The sequence below is a fragment of the Eutrema salsugineum genome, unplaced genomic scaffold, assembly GCF_000478725.1.
Source record: "Eutrema salsugineum unplaced genomic scaffold, Eutsalg1_0 scaffold_5, whole genome shotgun sequence".
In the NCBI taxonomy this organism is placed as follows: Eukaryota; Viridiplantae; Streptophyta; class Magnoliopsida; order Brassicales; family Brassicaceae; genus Eutrema; species Eutrema salsugineum.
The window spans coordinates 4,945,244-4,958,178 of NW_006256612.1; the positions used below are offsets into that span (position 1 = coordinate 4,945,244).

Here is a 12,935-nt window from a genome sequence, read left to right on the forward strand (position 1 = left end):
AACATTATACGGATAAGATTTGTCCAATGTAATCGTCAAGAAAATCAACAAAAGAAGAAGAAGAATTCATTCCAATAAGAGTCCTCGATCTGCACTTATACATTATAAGATAACATTCTATTTTGAAGTCTTATAAAAATGAAAATTAAAAACAAAAATAATTAAATTTCAATCAAAGTGTCAAAAACATATACATACGATGTATAGATATAGAAAGTAAAGCGGGGTCCGCACTCAATGCCATTATGATGACATCATCACATAAGACACAAGAAACTTGAGTACTCTCTACGTTTCCTCTCTTCTTCTTCTTCCTCTATTTAAACCCTTCATGTCTCCTCTCTTCTTCTACTGTTCTCTAATCTAATCTTATTTCGATTAAACCTAAAAACCCTTAAATTTCAATAATTCCTTTCTAAATTTTATTACATTTCCTTTCTAATCTCTTTTTACACAACCTCAAAAAAACCTCTGGTTTCTTGAAATGTCGGAAGAATTCGACGAATCTGAGATAATTTTCTCCGACAGTTTCTTTCCAATTCGCCGGCGGGAAGAAGTGATCGAGAAAGAGAACCGTCCGGTCGATTTCCGTGAAAACTCAGAAAGAGCGAGAAACAAATCGAGGCGGAGCAAAACGACGACGTTGCCTTCACCGGCGGCTTTCTCAAGCTCGCTTCCGGTGAATATACCGGGTAATATGATGCGGAGGTACTCGGAGGAGGAGGAGGAGGAATATTCCGACGAAGGAGGAAGGAAAATGATTCCGCCGCATCTGATCGTTGGACGGAGGATGGAAGGAGGTCAAATGGCGTTTTCCGTTTGTACAGGTAACGGAAGGACTCTCAAAGGTCGGGATCTGAGCCGGGTTCGTAATTCGGTTCTCAGGTTAACCGGTTTTTTGGAGGCCTAAATTGGACCAGCTTCGGATTTTTATCAATCTTTTTTTTCAGTCTTCCATTTTTTTGTGGTTTTTAGTGGAAGAAATGTTTTTGTAGTTTAATCCCTTAATTGAAGATCGAAAGGAAAATGTCAAAAAAAAAAAGAACATTTAATTCCTTGTTAATCTATATTCTTAATTTCGATTTTTCTCAATTGTAATAGGAAACAGAAGAAAAAAATAATAATACCAAATTGATTGTTCTCGGCAAAAATTGAATTTCGGTGTTCATCAACTAGACAACTAGTATTACTTTTACGCGAATGGAAATAGGTTTTTTGTTGTATAATACATGACATTTATGAATATATAATACATTATGTATTATCATGAAGGTATGAAAAAAAAATGTATTATGATCTCTGCAGAAAAAAAAAGTATTTTTCTGCAATGAAGATGAGGACAAAAGACGAACTTAGACAGCTGTTCTGTTTTCATTGATTGAGAGAGACATTTCTTGCCGGTGACATCAACTCGAGAAAAAGCATTATTCCATTTTATTTAACTCAGCTCATTACACAATTTTTTTCGTCCTTTGATATAATATCCTTACTCCATAGTGCAAAGTATCAAATACCAAAACATTTTTACAAAAATTGTGAGTATAAATTAGAATACTAAAAACATGTGTTTGAGAGCAAAATGACATGGTCATTGTTCAAGAAAGTTTATCTCGTTTTGGAGAAATTATTTAGGTCGTTATGTAGTTATCGGACTAACTCTTTTAATATATTCATTAAACAACCTATATATTTAATAAAGTTGGTACTGAAATGCAGTACTAAAATAAATAAAAATTGATAGTTGAGAAGAAAACAACTTGATTAATACATCTGATTAAAAATGGAAATAAATGATTCAAACCTTATAAAAGGCATAATGGTGACTGATAATTAAGATCTTGGGATAACTAATTTTCTTTAGTAGCCATCCCTTTGAAACTTGACCGTCTCGTGGATATACTTTGACATGATTATAAAGCCGACGGTACATGCATCTAGCCATGTTCTTATCCAGTAACTTTGTTACTGACTGAATTATTTAATGTATATAATAATATTTTACTTTTAAGCTTGTTTTTCACATTTTGAAATGCTATATTATATTCATGTTTTGACAGAGAATGTATAAAATTCAAATCTAGCATGCACGATCTTAGATTAGGCAGCTTCTTTAACTTATAATCATATGCCTTTTCTAAATACAACTCATGTGTTTTTAATAAAACCGACAAGAAAATAATAAGTTACACTATACTTATATAAAATTCTCTCTGACTATCATTTAAAAAAAAAAAAAAGACCAATGCAATTATAGCGTGACTTATATTAATGGTGGTAAGAAAATCGTTTATTTTTACAAAAATAACAACGATTCTATGACTCTCATGTGTCAAAAAAACTCTTTCATAATACGAGAATAATATGTGGATTTTTGTAATACTATCTGAAAAATAAATCCTAGATATTTTATACTGTAATAATCAAGAAAATTTGAATGACCTATTTTTTTTATATATTCATCATATCAACTAGTTACACTTTGACTTTGATATATATTGTTTATTTATTACCATCAGATGTTCGATTCGTTTTATTATGACGTTTATCTCATGAACAACTAGTATATTAGATGATACTGATATAGTGATAATGATATATTATGGAAACATTTTAACTAAGTGTTTAGTAGATAGATGATGTTTCTGAACATTTATGGTTATCATGGAATAATTTTTCAAATTGTGGAAACCATAAATGTTCAGAATGATAAAGAAAAGAGTAACAAGATTAAGTTTGTTACTTTGCATTTGACGATTTAACCGTAAGCAGATCAAATGTTGGCCGATTGCAACATCCCTATCTATCTCTACCGATTTAGATATGAATTACTAAAAATGATTTTTACTAATAAAACGAAAAAAAAACAAAAAAAAAGAAGAGAGCAAAAATAAGTGTAATGACGTGGAAGTACAACTGGACCACCTGTGTGAAGAGCAGAAACTGCGAGTGGGATGATCGAAATTGTCAGAATCTGATTGGCCTAATACAAATGATATGTTTCATTGCATTCACGTGCATACCTTTCTAGCCACAATTCTCACCAAATTGATTACGTGTGCAAACAAATAAAATCCCAAATCATTTGATACAGCAACTTAGCCTGTCTTTTTCTCAATAAATCGCTTGAAGGGTTTCTGGTTTGCCCCAATTTTACATTTATTGCACACTATTGCTTTTGGATCTCTGCAACTTTCAGTTGTGAAAACGATTTTCTGTGGTTTCTCAAGAAATATCAATAAAAGAGCTAATTTCCAAGTGATGGCAAGTTGAAAGTTGTTTTCCCCAACTTATGAATCAAAATTGTTGTGTAAAAGAACCTATGAACAAGAATGTTCTGCACAGTGAAAAGCTATGAGATACAATACAACACTTAAAACAACAACAATATAATGCGACCAAAATGTTGTTTCCGCAGCGAAAGCCTTTGCTTCTTGATAAAATCTCTCACATTTTGCCCTAAAGAGGTGGCTAACGTACAACACTGAGCTCACAATCGCCTTGACTTTGTCGCGCTGCTTGATACATAACTAAACTTGCTCAAGTCTGCTTTAGGAGATACCCTTTTGTTTGACCAAAAAAAAAACAGAAAAGAAAACAAATAAATCTCTGAGATTATTGCATCAATCACCCGGAACTATTGAAGATAGTAAGCTTTGAGAGGTCAAAATGTTCACCCTTTGGACGGACAAGTGTTGCGGATATCTTTGAGAGGTGCACGCAGGCCGCTTGCACGAGAGCCAGACCCAGAATATCTGAAAGATGATATAGCTGAGACAAATCTTTCCACTGATTTCTCTGCTATTTCTGAGTAATGACCTATATGTGAAATGTTGGATCCAAACTTCTCAACATCGTCGGTTTCAAATGATGTTTCTGCATTTACAGCTTCACAGGCTAGTACAGCACAACAACAACAAAAAACGTTTTAGTCGAGGTAACATTGCCTATATAACAATTATACACGTTCAGGTATTTAGGGGGCAAGAATTCATATAATTACCAGGATCAGTTTCATCCATGCGCATGTGCTTGGGGTTCAAATTTTCCTGAAATAGTTAGAAAAGTTAATAAATGGCTAGAATAATGATGATAGCATAAGTGAAGTAGTTAGAAAAGTTAATAAATGGCTAGAATAATGATGATAGCATAAGCGACAATTAGTGGACATGGCCTAATTGAACAATACTATGACTATCTAACCTTCTGAAGGTTTTCATCTGAGTCAAGCTTCCTTTTCCCTGTTGCAGCTCCACGAAAACTATTAGTAGCAATGGAAGAGAGAGGTATAATATTCTCGGGAGTACTAAAGGGGGAACGGATCTCAACAGATGGGTTCTGATCTTCTTTATCGACCTGATGGTTTATCTCGTGGATATTTGTTGTTCTCTCAGCCATTTCTTTCATGACAGAGCAATCATTGAGGCATGGGATCGATTGTTTAAGACTTTTGTCACCCTGCTTCTGCTTGAAATACTTGCTTCTTACTACAACCTTCAAACTATCTGTCTTTGGCCTCTCCACTTTCGGTTCAACGTAGTTATGATCAAAATTCTTATGCTTCCTTTCCATTGCATCTAAAAGATTGCGACAAGTATAAGATGAGTAAGAACTGAAAGTTGAGTATTAAATCTTCCAAATTTGGAAATAAAAGCAATTTTACCATCTTCGGGTGACTCTCTTTTCTCTGTAGCTTTGCTAGTATCTTCACCCTAAAGACACGAAGAGATTAGAGCTTGTGCTACGACTTCCGAGAACTAAAATGTGGTTCTTCCAATTGCTTACCAAACTGTAAACCGGGGATTCATTTGTTGTGTCACTCGAAGGAGCATCCAAATCTGTTGTATTATCCTCAGGAGTGCTTGGAGACTCCTCTGTTTGGGTCATAGACATTGGTGATATCCTCGGAGCCTTGAATTTTCTTTTTGCCTCGAGAGATGCAAAGCCTTTCAGACGTTAAGTGAAGAACAAAAAGTCCAGATCAAACATCACTAATGTCAACAGCTAGTTAGACTCTAGAAGATATACATGACGTACTTGATCAAGAATTTTTTTTCTAAAACAAATTCCAAATGTAATAAACTGGTAGGAAATGAAAGATACGGGATGCAACATTGAAGGATACAGAAATACTTGGTGAGTAGGTTTTTCTGGACTGGTAAATCAAGCTTTTTCTTCAGAGTTTCAGGTTTGAAACTTTTAGGACGGAGAGTATCACCAACATCCAATTTAGGAGTAACACTCTCAGCCTATTCATTTAAGAAAACAAGACATCAAATCAAGAAAACATCGCCGGGAGGGAAAGAGAGGGAGAGATTAGAAATATAGATAAGTCAGCATATCGTACCTGGAACGGCAACTGTGTGAATGGATCAAGCTGGCCCAGTGCTATACCCTTAGCAATATGTTGTGGCACCGATGTGAACAACGTCAAGGAATCAATTAAAATATGTTCCTTAATCAGATAAATGGAGGCCTAAAATCAAAAGACTTGTCTCAAAGGATATGGGCCAACAAAATCTGAATTATCGGCAAGGTCTTCAGAAATGTCAGACAAGTGTACACTATCTTCAGTTTTTGGGTCATAGACCCGTTGATGCTTGAAAGTCAACATAGCTTTCTTGAATGACTCTTCATAAAGAGGAGGAACTGAAACTGTGCTGTACTTTAAGTGCTTAATTACCTAAAAGCAAATTAACCGCACATCATACAAGCAATTTTGTTTCCAGAACTATGTATACAGGATTGATCCCGGAAAATCCGAAACTAGTTCTGTAAGAATTTGTCGTAAAATTTCCAGATTTTGAATTTAATCATACTCTTGATTTACCAAATTCCTGGTTGTAAGATAAAATGAAGTGAGAAAAGAATGCGTACCCTGTCATAACTCTTGAACTTTGAAATGAGTGTGTGAGCTCTTTTGAGTCCCATTCCTGGAAGTGACTGCAAATAATCACAGCCACTCAATATGCACATCTCCAGAAGCATCTGGCTTGAAAATCCAGAAAGGTTGAGCTCTTTATTTTTGGGTAGCTTGGAGGCTTGAAACTCAACACCATGACCAAATTTGTCCATTTTAAAAATGATCTGCGATATAAACTAGTTAGCCAATAAAGGAAGAGAAAAATACAGATGAACTGCAATTGTCTGATGCAAAGCGTATGTAACAGAAAGCTTACTCTTGGGCAGCCAAAAGGAATAAGATCAGAATCCTCAGTGATAACCGCATCAATTTGCTTAGTAATAGCCAAGAATGTCATCTGTGCATCGGCTTCGTAAGGAGCAACAACGAACTCGACATTCTCCTGCCTCAGAACCTTCCATGGTGGAAAAACTCCAGTTCAAAGAGATTGACACAGCAAAGAAATCAAACAAAACTATAAATTCGTTAATCTGGAGAAAACATCCAGCTTACTGTTTACCTGTATCAGCTCATGTGCAATAGAAGGTGAAATGTCTACAGCCTTTTGATAGCACTCATAAGCAGCCGAGGAATTTCCATTTGCTTCATGCTCCAGTGCACGTGCAAGATTTTCCTTTCTGGACCTGAACTTGATTCGTTATAGAAAAGAAGAGGGCAACTTGTTCAATGATAACTAATAAACAAACACAGGTCTACACATCGTTCTTAAACTAAGTAGCTAGCTAACGTTTGCATACCTAGCACGCTTATTCTCTTGCTCTAGTTTCATCGGTAGGGGACCTCCATCGAATACCAGAACAGGCTTCACTCCATGATGGCGGAGTAAATTCACTCTATGCATACAGTACTGAATATGCCTGAAAGACAGTAAAACCCGTCATCTTTCTCCAGAGCCAGAACAGTAGCAACAAGACAACATATCTCATACTACAGCCAATTGTCAATCCCTTATAGTAACTTGAGAAATCACAATTACAATTTGGTAAAGCAAACATGAATGAGATGCATCAAGTTGGACATAAAACACCTCAATTAAAGTCAAAATCCTCATGTCTAAACGAAATATCAAATCACATATAAACCCTATTGAATCTTGGCGAGAAAAAGCTTGAATTTTTTTTCAGGGTGAGTTAAACTAATTCGAGACGAAGAAACCCAGTTTCTAAATTTGGGGAAACCAAAACCCAATCGATCTAAATCTGGATTCATCAATCAACTTGAGAGGGTGGGAGAGAGAGAACCTCGTGGTGGGTAAACCCTTGCAGAGCTCTCGGCTGCAAGATAGAGCTCCTTTGTGTAGCCATGAATATGTATCAACAGCGACGGTACAACCCTCGAGCTCCTTGATATGGATCGGAGCCATTGTCGATTTCAGCAACGGCAAAAGCCCTTGGATACCCATTTCCCCCTTTCGTCGGAACGACGATATGAAACCCTAATTTCTCCCCGGCGATAACATTTCAGGACCCTGGACTTTTGTAGCTATCGACAATGGAGGAGGGGTTTTCTTTTGCTAATTTTCACAAAATCTAGCGGGAAAATTCTCTATTTGGGGATTTTGACCAAAATTTGTGTGTGATTGAGGCGGATTTTTCACCAATTGACCAATTAATTGTCTCGGGAGATACTGCAACGATTGTATACAACATAATAATAAATTGTTTTTTTTTTTCAACATTTGACATAACTTCGTTGATATTTACCAAATGTAATGTATTTGGTTGGGTTTCTCTTAGTCAGAAGTTCCCATTGTGAATTGCGTTTTTTCTGGTCCTTTGAGATTGGACCTGGTATCATCAAATCAGTGAGTTTATTACTGTTGTATTAGTCCAAAATGGTTAGTTTTCACATTATTTCTAAATGTGGAAGATAAAATCTAGGAGATAACATGTAAATGAAATATAATTTCATAGTTAAGGCATCAGTGGTATTTTTTCAGGCTAACAATGGAAGTAAGAACATTTACCTGTAGAATGTAGTGGAGATCAGATTTATTGGGCTTTCGTAGTAGCATCTTTTTAAAGAAAAGAAAAAAAAATTAGTAACACAATATCAGCAACGCTTGAGTAAACAACAATAAGATAAACTAATCTTATTTACTATTTTTTAATGTGGTACTTAATTCTTTCATCCATTAATCTCTCATACAATGCATAGATTTTAAATGATTTTAGGTTAATCATTCTAAAACAATAAATTATTAAATATTTTTCTATAAACTTTTGATTAAAAATTACAATTTCACTTCTCAAAGTTACGGATTATTTAACAGGTTTAATGTACTACTAGTAGATTAGTTTTCAGTCCACAGGTATATTTGAACCGGAACTCAATTTAAATTCGTTTTTTTTTTTCTTCATATTTTCGTTTTTAAGAAATTAGTAACTAACTAATAAGATGTGAATGCAGCAAATTATATGACATTTCAAAACCATGTATAGTTGTATACCTATAGACTCAAATTGAGCATTAACTCAATTCTTAAGAGCGAATATGACAACTAAAAACAACCAAACACAAGATTGAAAACTTCCAAAAAATTGACCTAAAATGGCTACAGAAATGTGTTTCTTGTCTTCCAAGGAAGAAGTCTTAGATGTAACGTAACACATATGTCATCTGTAGTTATTGTAGCTCCGATTCCCTCTTAAAACCCATCGCAATCTCTAAATCCCAAATCTTTCATCAACTCTCTAGGTCGACCTAATTCGTCAAATTGAACAGTGGTTTGGATCTGAAAAAAAAAAACCAAAAAAAAAGTCAAATAAGAATCTTCATGTATTTCATATATCAAAAAAAGCTATTGATAATATCTTGATGATTTAATCAAACACCTGTTCAAGTCTCAAACGTTCCTCTTCTCTCTGTTTCTCAATATCTATTCGTCTCTGTTCCTCAAGATTCTGTTGAGCATCTATATTGCGATTCTCTGGCATCTCCTCCTGAGAGTAAATAAAACCAAAACAATATATCAAAAGAGAAATCACGATTTTTCTTCTAAAGAAAAAGAGAGAGAAATCATTAAGAACAGAGTAAGTTTCAGGGGTTTGGACTCTGTTTCCATCATAATCTCAGTTTCAGTTTCTTTACCCTCAACTCCTGTTGCTGCAGATTATTTTCAGCTTCTTTAATGGGCATTTTCTCCTGAAAATCAACGTAAAATGAAAAATTACATTTTGTTAATATACACATTCTTTCTTCTCATCCGTCTTCGTCTAAGCGATTGAAATCGGTAAAGCAAAAATGAGAACATAGTCAGGTCTTATCCAATTTCCTTACCATTTTCGCTCGCTTGATTCCATCAACTAAATCTTTGTCTTTTTCTCTTGAAGCATGCTCTTGAGAATCCGGAATAGTTCTTGCCTGCGAAACGAAAAAATCCATCTAAAGCAACTTAAACTGTAAGAAAATATGAAGATCACATTCAGTTTAGTTACCCTCTTGATCTCTGGCATGGATCTTGACTCTGTTTCATGTCTTCCCTCATCAAATCTCCATGTGGATTCACTCGCTCTCCTATCCGGAATTCTAGCCTGAGCATTGAATAAGACAGGCTCTGCAAAATCCTCGTCCTCTGTGTGTTTAAATCTACAATTTGAGCCGTACTCACAAGTTCCTTTCAGAAAAAACTGCAATGGGAGTTACAAAACTAAAATAAGCTTAAGTTACAAAAATCTCATCTTTTTTTCTAACTCTCTAGCAACAAACAATGAAATGAAATCAGATTTGAGATAATCACAGAAATCCAAGAGCTGCACCTTACAAACCGGTGGAAAATGAGGAGGATGATTGAAATGGCAACGTTTACCATAGTTACACCAACCGGTATTTCGATAATTCAGACAATCTTTTGCACCTGGACGACTCGATTGCGCTTGTTCATGTCTCATCTGAGTTCTCTCATCAAAATCAGAAGCTCTGGCCTGAGAATTTAAAATCCGAAGAAAGACGTTAACTCAAACGAAGCGTACCCGTGTGTAAAGAAAGTTACTTTCTTTACCCTCTTCTGTTGCTGGAATCTCGACTCTGTTTCATGACTTCTCCTCTGCATTTCAACATTTCTTAGTCTCTGCTGTTGCGCACCAGACTCTTTGTGATCACGGGTCTGACCCGTTTCGTTTAATCTGGAGCCCGAGTATTCTTTTTCCTGAGAAATCGGTATCGACTCTTGTTTTCTCATAATAATCAACAGTAGAAAAAAAAAACAGAGTATGTTCTTGTTCAGTTTCTTTTACCCTATTATGTTGATGGAATCTCGACTCTGTTCCATGGCTTCTCCTCTGTATATCAGCTTCTCTCAGTCTCTCATTGTGATCACGAAACTGATCCGCTTCGTTTATTCCAAATCTCGAGTATCCATAATCCTGAGAAATTCGTATCGAGTCTTGTTTCATCATAATAACTTAAAATGTAAATTAACAGAGCAAGTTCTTGTTAAGTTTCTTTACCCTATTCTCTGCCCGGAATCTTGACTCTGTTCCGTGTCTCCGATCAGTTCTCTCATCAGAACTCCTCCCTGATTCACGCCGCCGAGAATTCGGACTTCGTCCCTGAGAATCAAAATTAAACGAAGCGTTAAATCAAAACACCATTCTACGCAAGAACTTAACATAAAGGTCTTTCTCGACTCTGTTTCCATGGAGTATTTGACTTCTCTCATCAAATAACGCAAAGACCAATCAAAGTGAAATCGAAACGCCAAATCAAATGAGGAATCATAGTAAGAACATCGTAAGTTGTTAGCCCAGTTTTGGATCAGCAGAGAAGGTTCTTGTTCAGTTTCTTTCTTTTTTTTTTTTTTTTTTACCTTGTTTTCTTCCATGGATCTCGACTCTGTTCTTGTAGCGTAAGTTCTCTCGTGTTCAGTTGCTTTAGCTTCTTTCTTCGACTATCTTCTCCAGCTTCTTTCTTCAATCTTCTCTCTTAATCCGTCTTTGGTTTCTTTATTCGTAGTGCCTTTTTTTTTTTCTCTGGAAATCAAATCAGAGAATGATTTAGTTCATAAGTACGATGCTTCCATAACCGCATTTGTAATCGATCCAACGTCCCAAGATACTTTATATAGTTATATGCCATATTATTTAATTACATGTTAAGTTTTCATACGTCATAATAGAAGAAAGAAATATATATATATATATATATATATATATATATATATATATTTACACCACTTTGACTTTCATCTTTTGATTTTTTTTTAGTTGGCGGGAAAAATGTTTCTTGGTTATTTTATGGATTTTTTTTTTTAACCAATAAATGGGTACCAGTCGAAAAAAAATGGAAAACCAATAACGAAGTGCCAAATAATAAAATATAATTTGGAATTTCCCTTTCTTTCTAAATTTGAGAATTTCAAAAAAAAGTATAAAATTTCAAAAAAGATGTATAATTTGGATTTTCCGTTACTTTATAAATTTGAGAATTTAATGATTGCAAACGACTATACGTTATTTATCGGCTTACTTATATCTTGCCTATAGGCGTAAATAGTCAAATTTATCCCAAACTGAATCTTTAGAAGTTAATTTAGTCGTTGACAACAAAAAAGTAAATTTAGTCAAGACAACAACAACATTTTACCACAAAAAAAAAAAAAGAACAACAACAACCACGACATTGAAATTACGAAAGCTTCCGACCACATATCAGATTTAAAAATTTATCGCCGTCTGTCCAATGATTGAAGAAAACGGTTTGTTTCATCTGAAGAAAAAAAAATAATCATTTAAAAATTTCTCTCAGGTCATGTCATATTTCAAAAGCTAATTGAGAGAGTAATAATAGATGAGTCAATTTACCACCTGCTCAAGTTTCAAACGAGCCTCCCTCCTCTGCCTCTGAATCTCACTCAAACGAGCCTCCCTCCTCTGCCTCTCAATCTCACTCTCTCTGTTCTTGCATCTCTTGAGAGGCTGAGAACAAGCTAATCAAATGAGAACTCACAGTAAAAGAACAGAGTAAAAATAAATAAAAAACAGAGTAAACTCTGTTTCATCTTTATCAATTACTACTAGAGAACAGAATCAGGTCATGTTTCAGTTTCTTTATCCTCACTCTTTCTTCCTGCATAATGTCTTGATCCTCCCTCCTCTGCTTCTGAGTATTTTGCTGTGCTTCCTGTAGATTCTCTTTGAATTTTTTTCTTGGATCACGCTCTCGGGGATCCGGCTTAGCTTTTGCCTGAGATTTCACATATAAGTAACTTAGACCGTAAATAGACGATGACCTTTAGTTAAAGTTACCTTCTTCTCTGGCCTTGAACTTGACTCTGTTTCGTATCTCCTCTGACCCTAAAGAAGAGACTCAGTGAATCTTTTCACATTCGCTGATAAGGATTAGTCTAATAACCACGCGATGAAATTACCTGACGCATAGGTTCCCTTTCCCTTGAATGATCATACACACAACTTGAGCCGAACTTACAAGCTCCCCTCCGAAAAAACTGCAAGAGATTGTACATAGAAGAACAAAATTGTTTACCTCTTAAATTAAGTTACAAAAACTAGAACAACTTGTGTTACTTTTGCTAGATCCATCACGCTTAACACTCTATAATGCACTCGTACCTTACACTTTGGAAAACTGATCTTCTCTGGAATATCCTATTAAAAAATGTTTCAAAGAATTAAGCCATAAGGAAACATTGCAGCTTAGAATAAGCTAATTAGTATTAGATCATGTTGTTTCTCACCTTTGGATGATTGTAGCAGCAACTTTCTCCGAAGCCACATCGACCAGTTTTCATATAAAACTCACAATTTTCTATTCCGGGACGATCTGGATACTCATTCGATTGCACCATTCCGCTTTCATTTACAGTCATCCTCCTAAAGGTAATTTAATATCATACCAAACATCACATGATTATTCATAAAATATCCAAACTTGGATTTCATAGATTCATAAGCAACATTAAAAATATGATAAGACTCTTCAGGTTGTGAATTCTGAAACACCATCAATAAATCATAGACGATGAGATTCATCCCTGGCCTAGATTAACATGAGAAAT

At 35.1% G+C, this 12,935-nt stretch overlaps 3 protein-coding genes across 3 annotated transcripts; 1 reads left to right on the plus strand and 2 right to left on the minus strand.

Annotated features, from left to right (window-relative positions):
- The first annotated feature begins 356 nt into the window (after positions 1 to 356).
- LOC18992136 lies at positions 357 to 1,145 on the plus strand. The gene has a single exon (XM_006415496.2). The coding sequence runs from the start codon at positions 485 to 487 to the stop codon at positions 908 to 910; it is 426 nt and encodes a 141-aa protein (XP_006415559.1). The 5' UTR covers positions 357 to 484; the 3' UTR covers positions 911 to 1,145.
- Positions 1,146 to 3,255: 2,110 nt separating this feature from the next.
- On the minus strand, positions 3,256 to 7,512 carry LOC18992137 (exonuclease 1). Its single transcript, XM_024152597.1, has 14 exons — positions 7,162 to 7,512; positions 6,658 to 6,777; positions 6,420 to 6,543; positions 6,177 to 6,314; positions 5,875 to 6,084; positions 5,505 to 5,680; positions 5,345 to 5,417; positions 5,123 to 5,246; positions 4,783 to 4,943; positions 4,661 to 4,709; positions 4,201 to 4,574; positions 4,001 to 4,046; positions 3,675 to 3,894; positions 3,256 to 3,560 (listed from the first exon to the last, which is right to left on the minus strand). The coding sequence occupies exons 1-14, from the start codon at positions 7,320 to 7,322 to the stop codon at positions 3,488 to 3,490; spliced, it is 2,049 nt and encodes a 682-aa protein (XP_024008365.1). The 5' UTR covers positions 7,323 to 7,512; the 3' UTR covers positions 3,256 to 3,487.
- A 1,055-nt stretch (positions 7,513 to 8,567) lies between these two features.
- LOC18992138 (putative zinc finger CCCH domain-containing protein 9) lies at positions 8,568 to 12,746 on the minus strand. Its single transcript, XM_024152219.1, has 10 exons — positions 12,615 to 12,746; positions 12,445 to 12,525; positions 12,288 to 12,365; positions 12,166 to 12,213; positions 11,978 to 12,103; positions 11,742 to 11,817; positions 9,959 to 10,009; positions 9,011 to 9,045; positions 8,755 to 8,859; positions 8,568 to 8,654 (listed from the first exon to the last, which is right to left on the minus strand). Exons 1-10 carry the CDS (start codon positions 12,744 to 12,746, stop codon positions 8,568 to 8,570), a joined length of 819 nt encoding a protein of 272 aa, XP_024007987.1.
- Between the last annotated feature and the right edge of the window lie 189 nt (positions 12,747 to 12,935).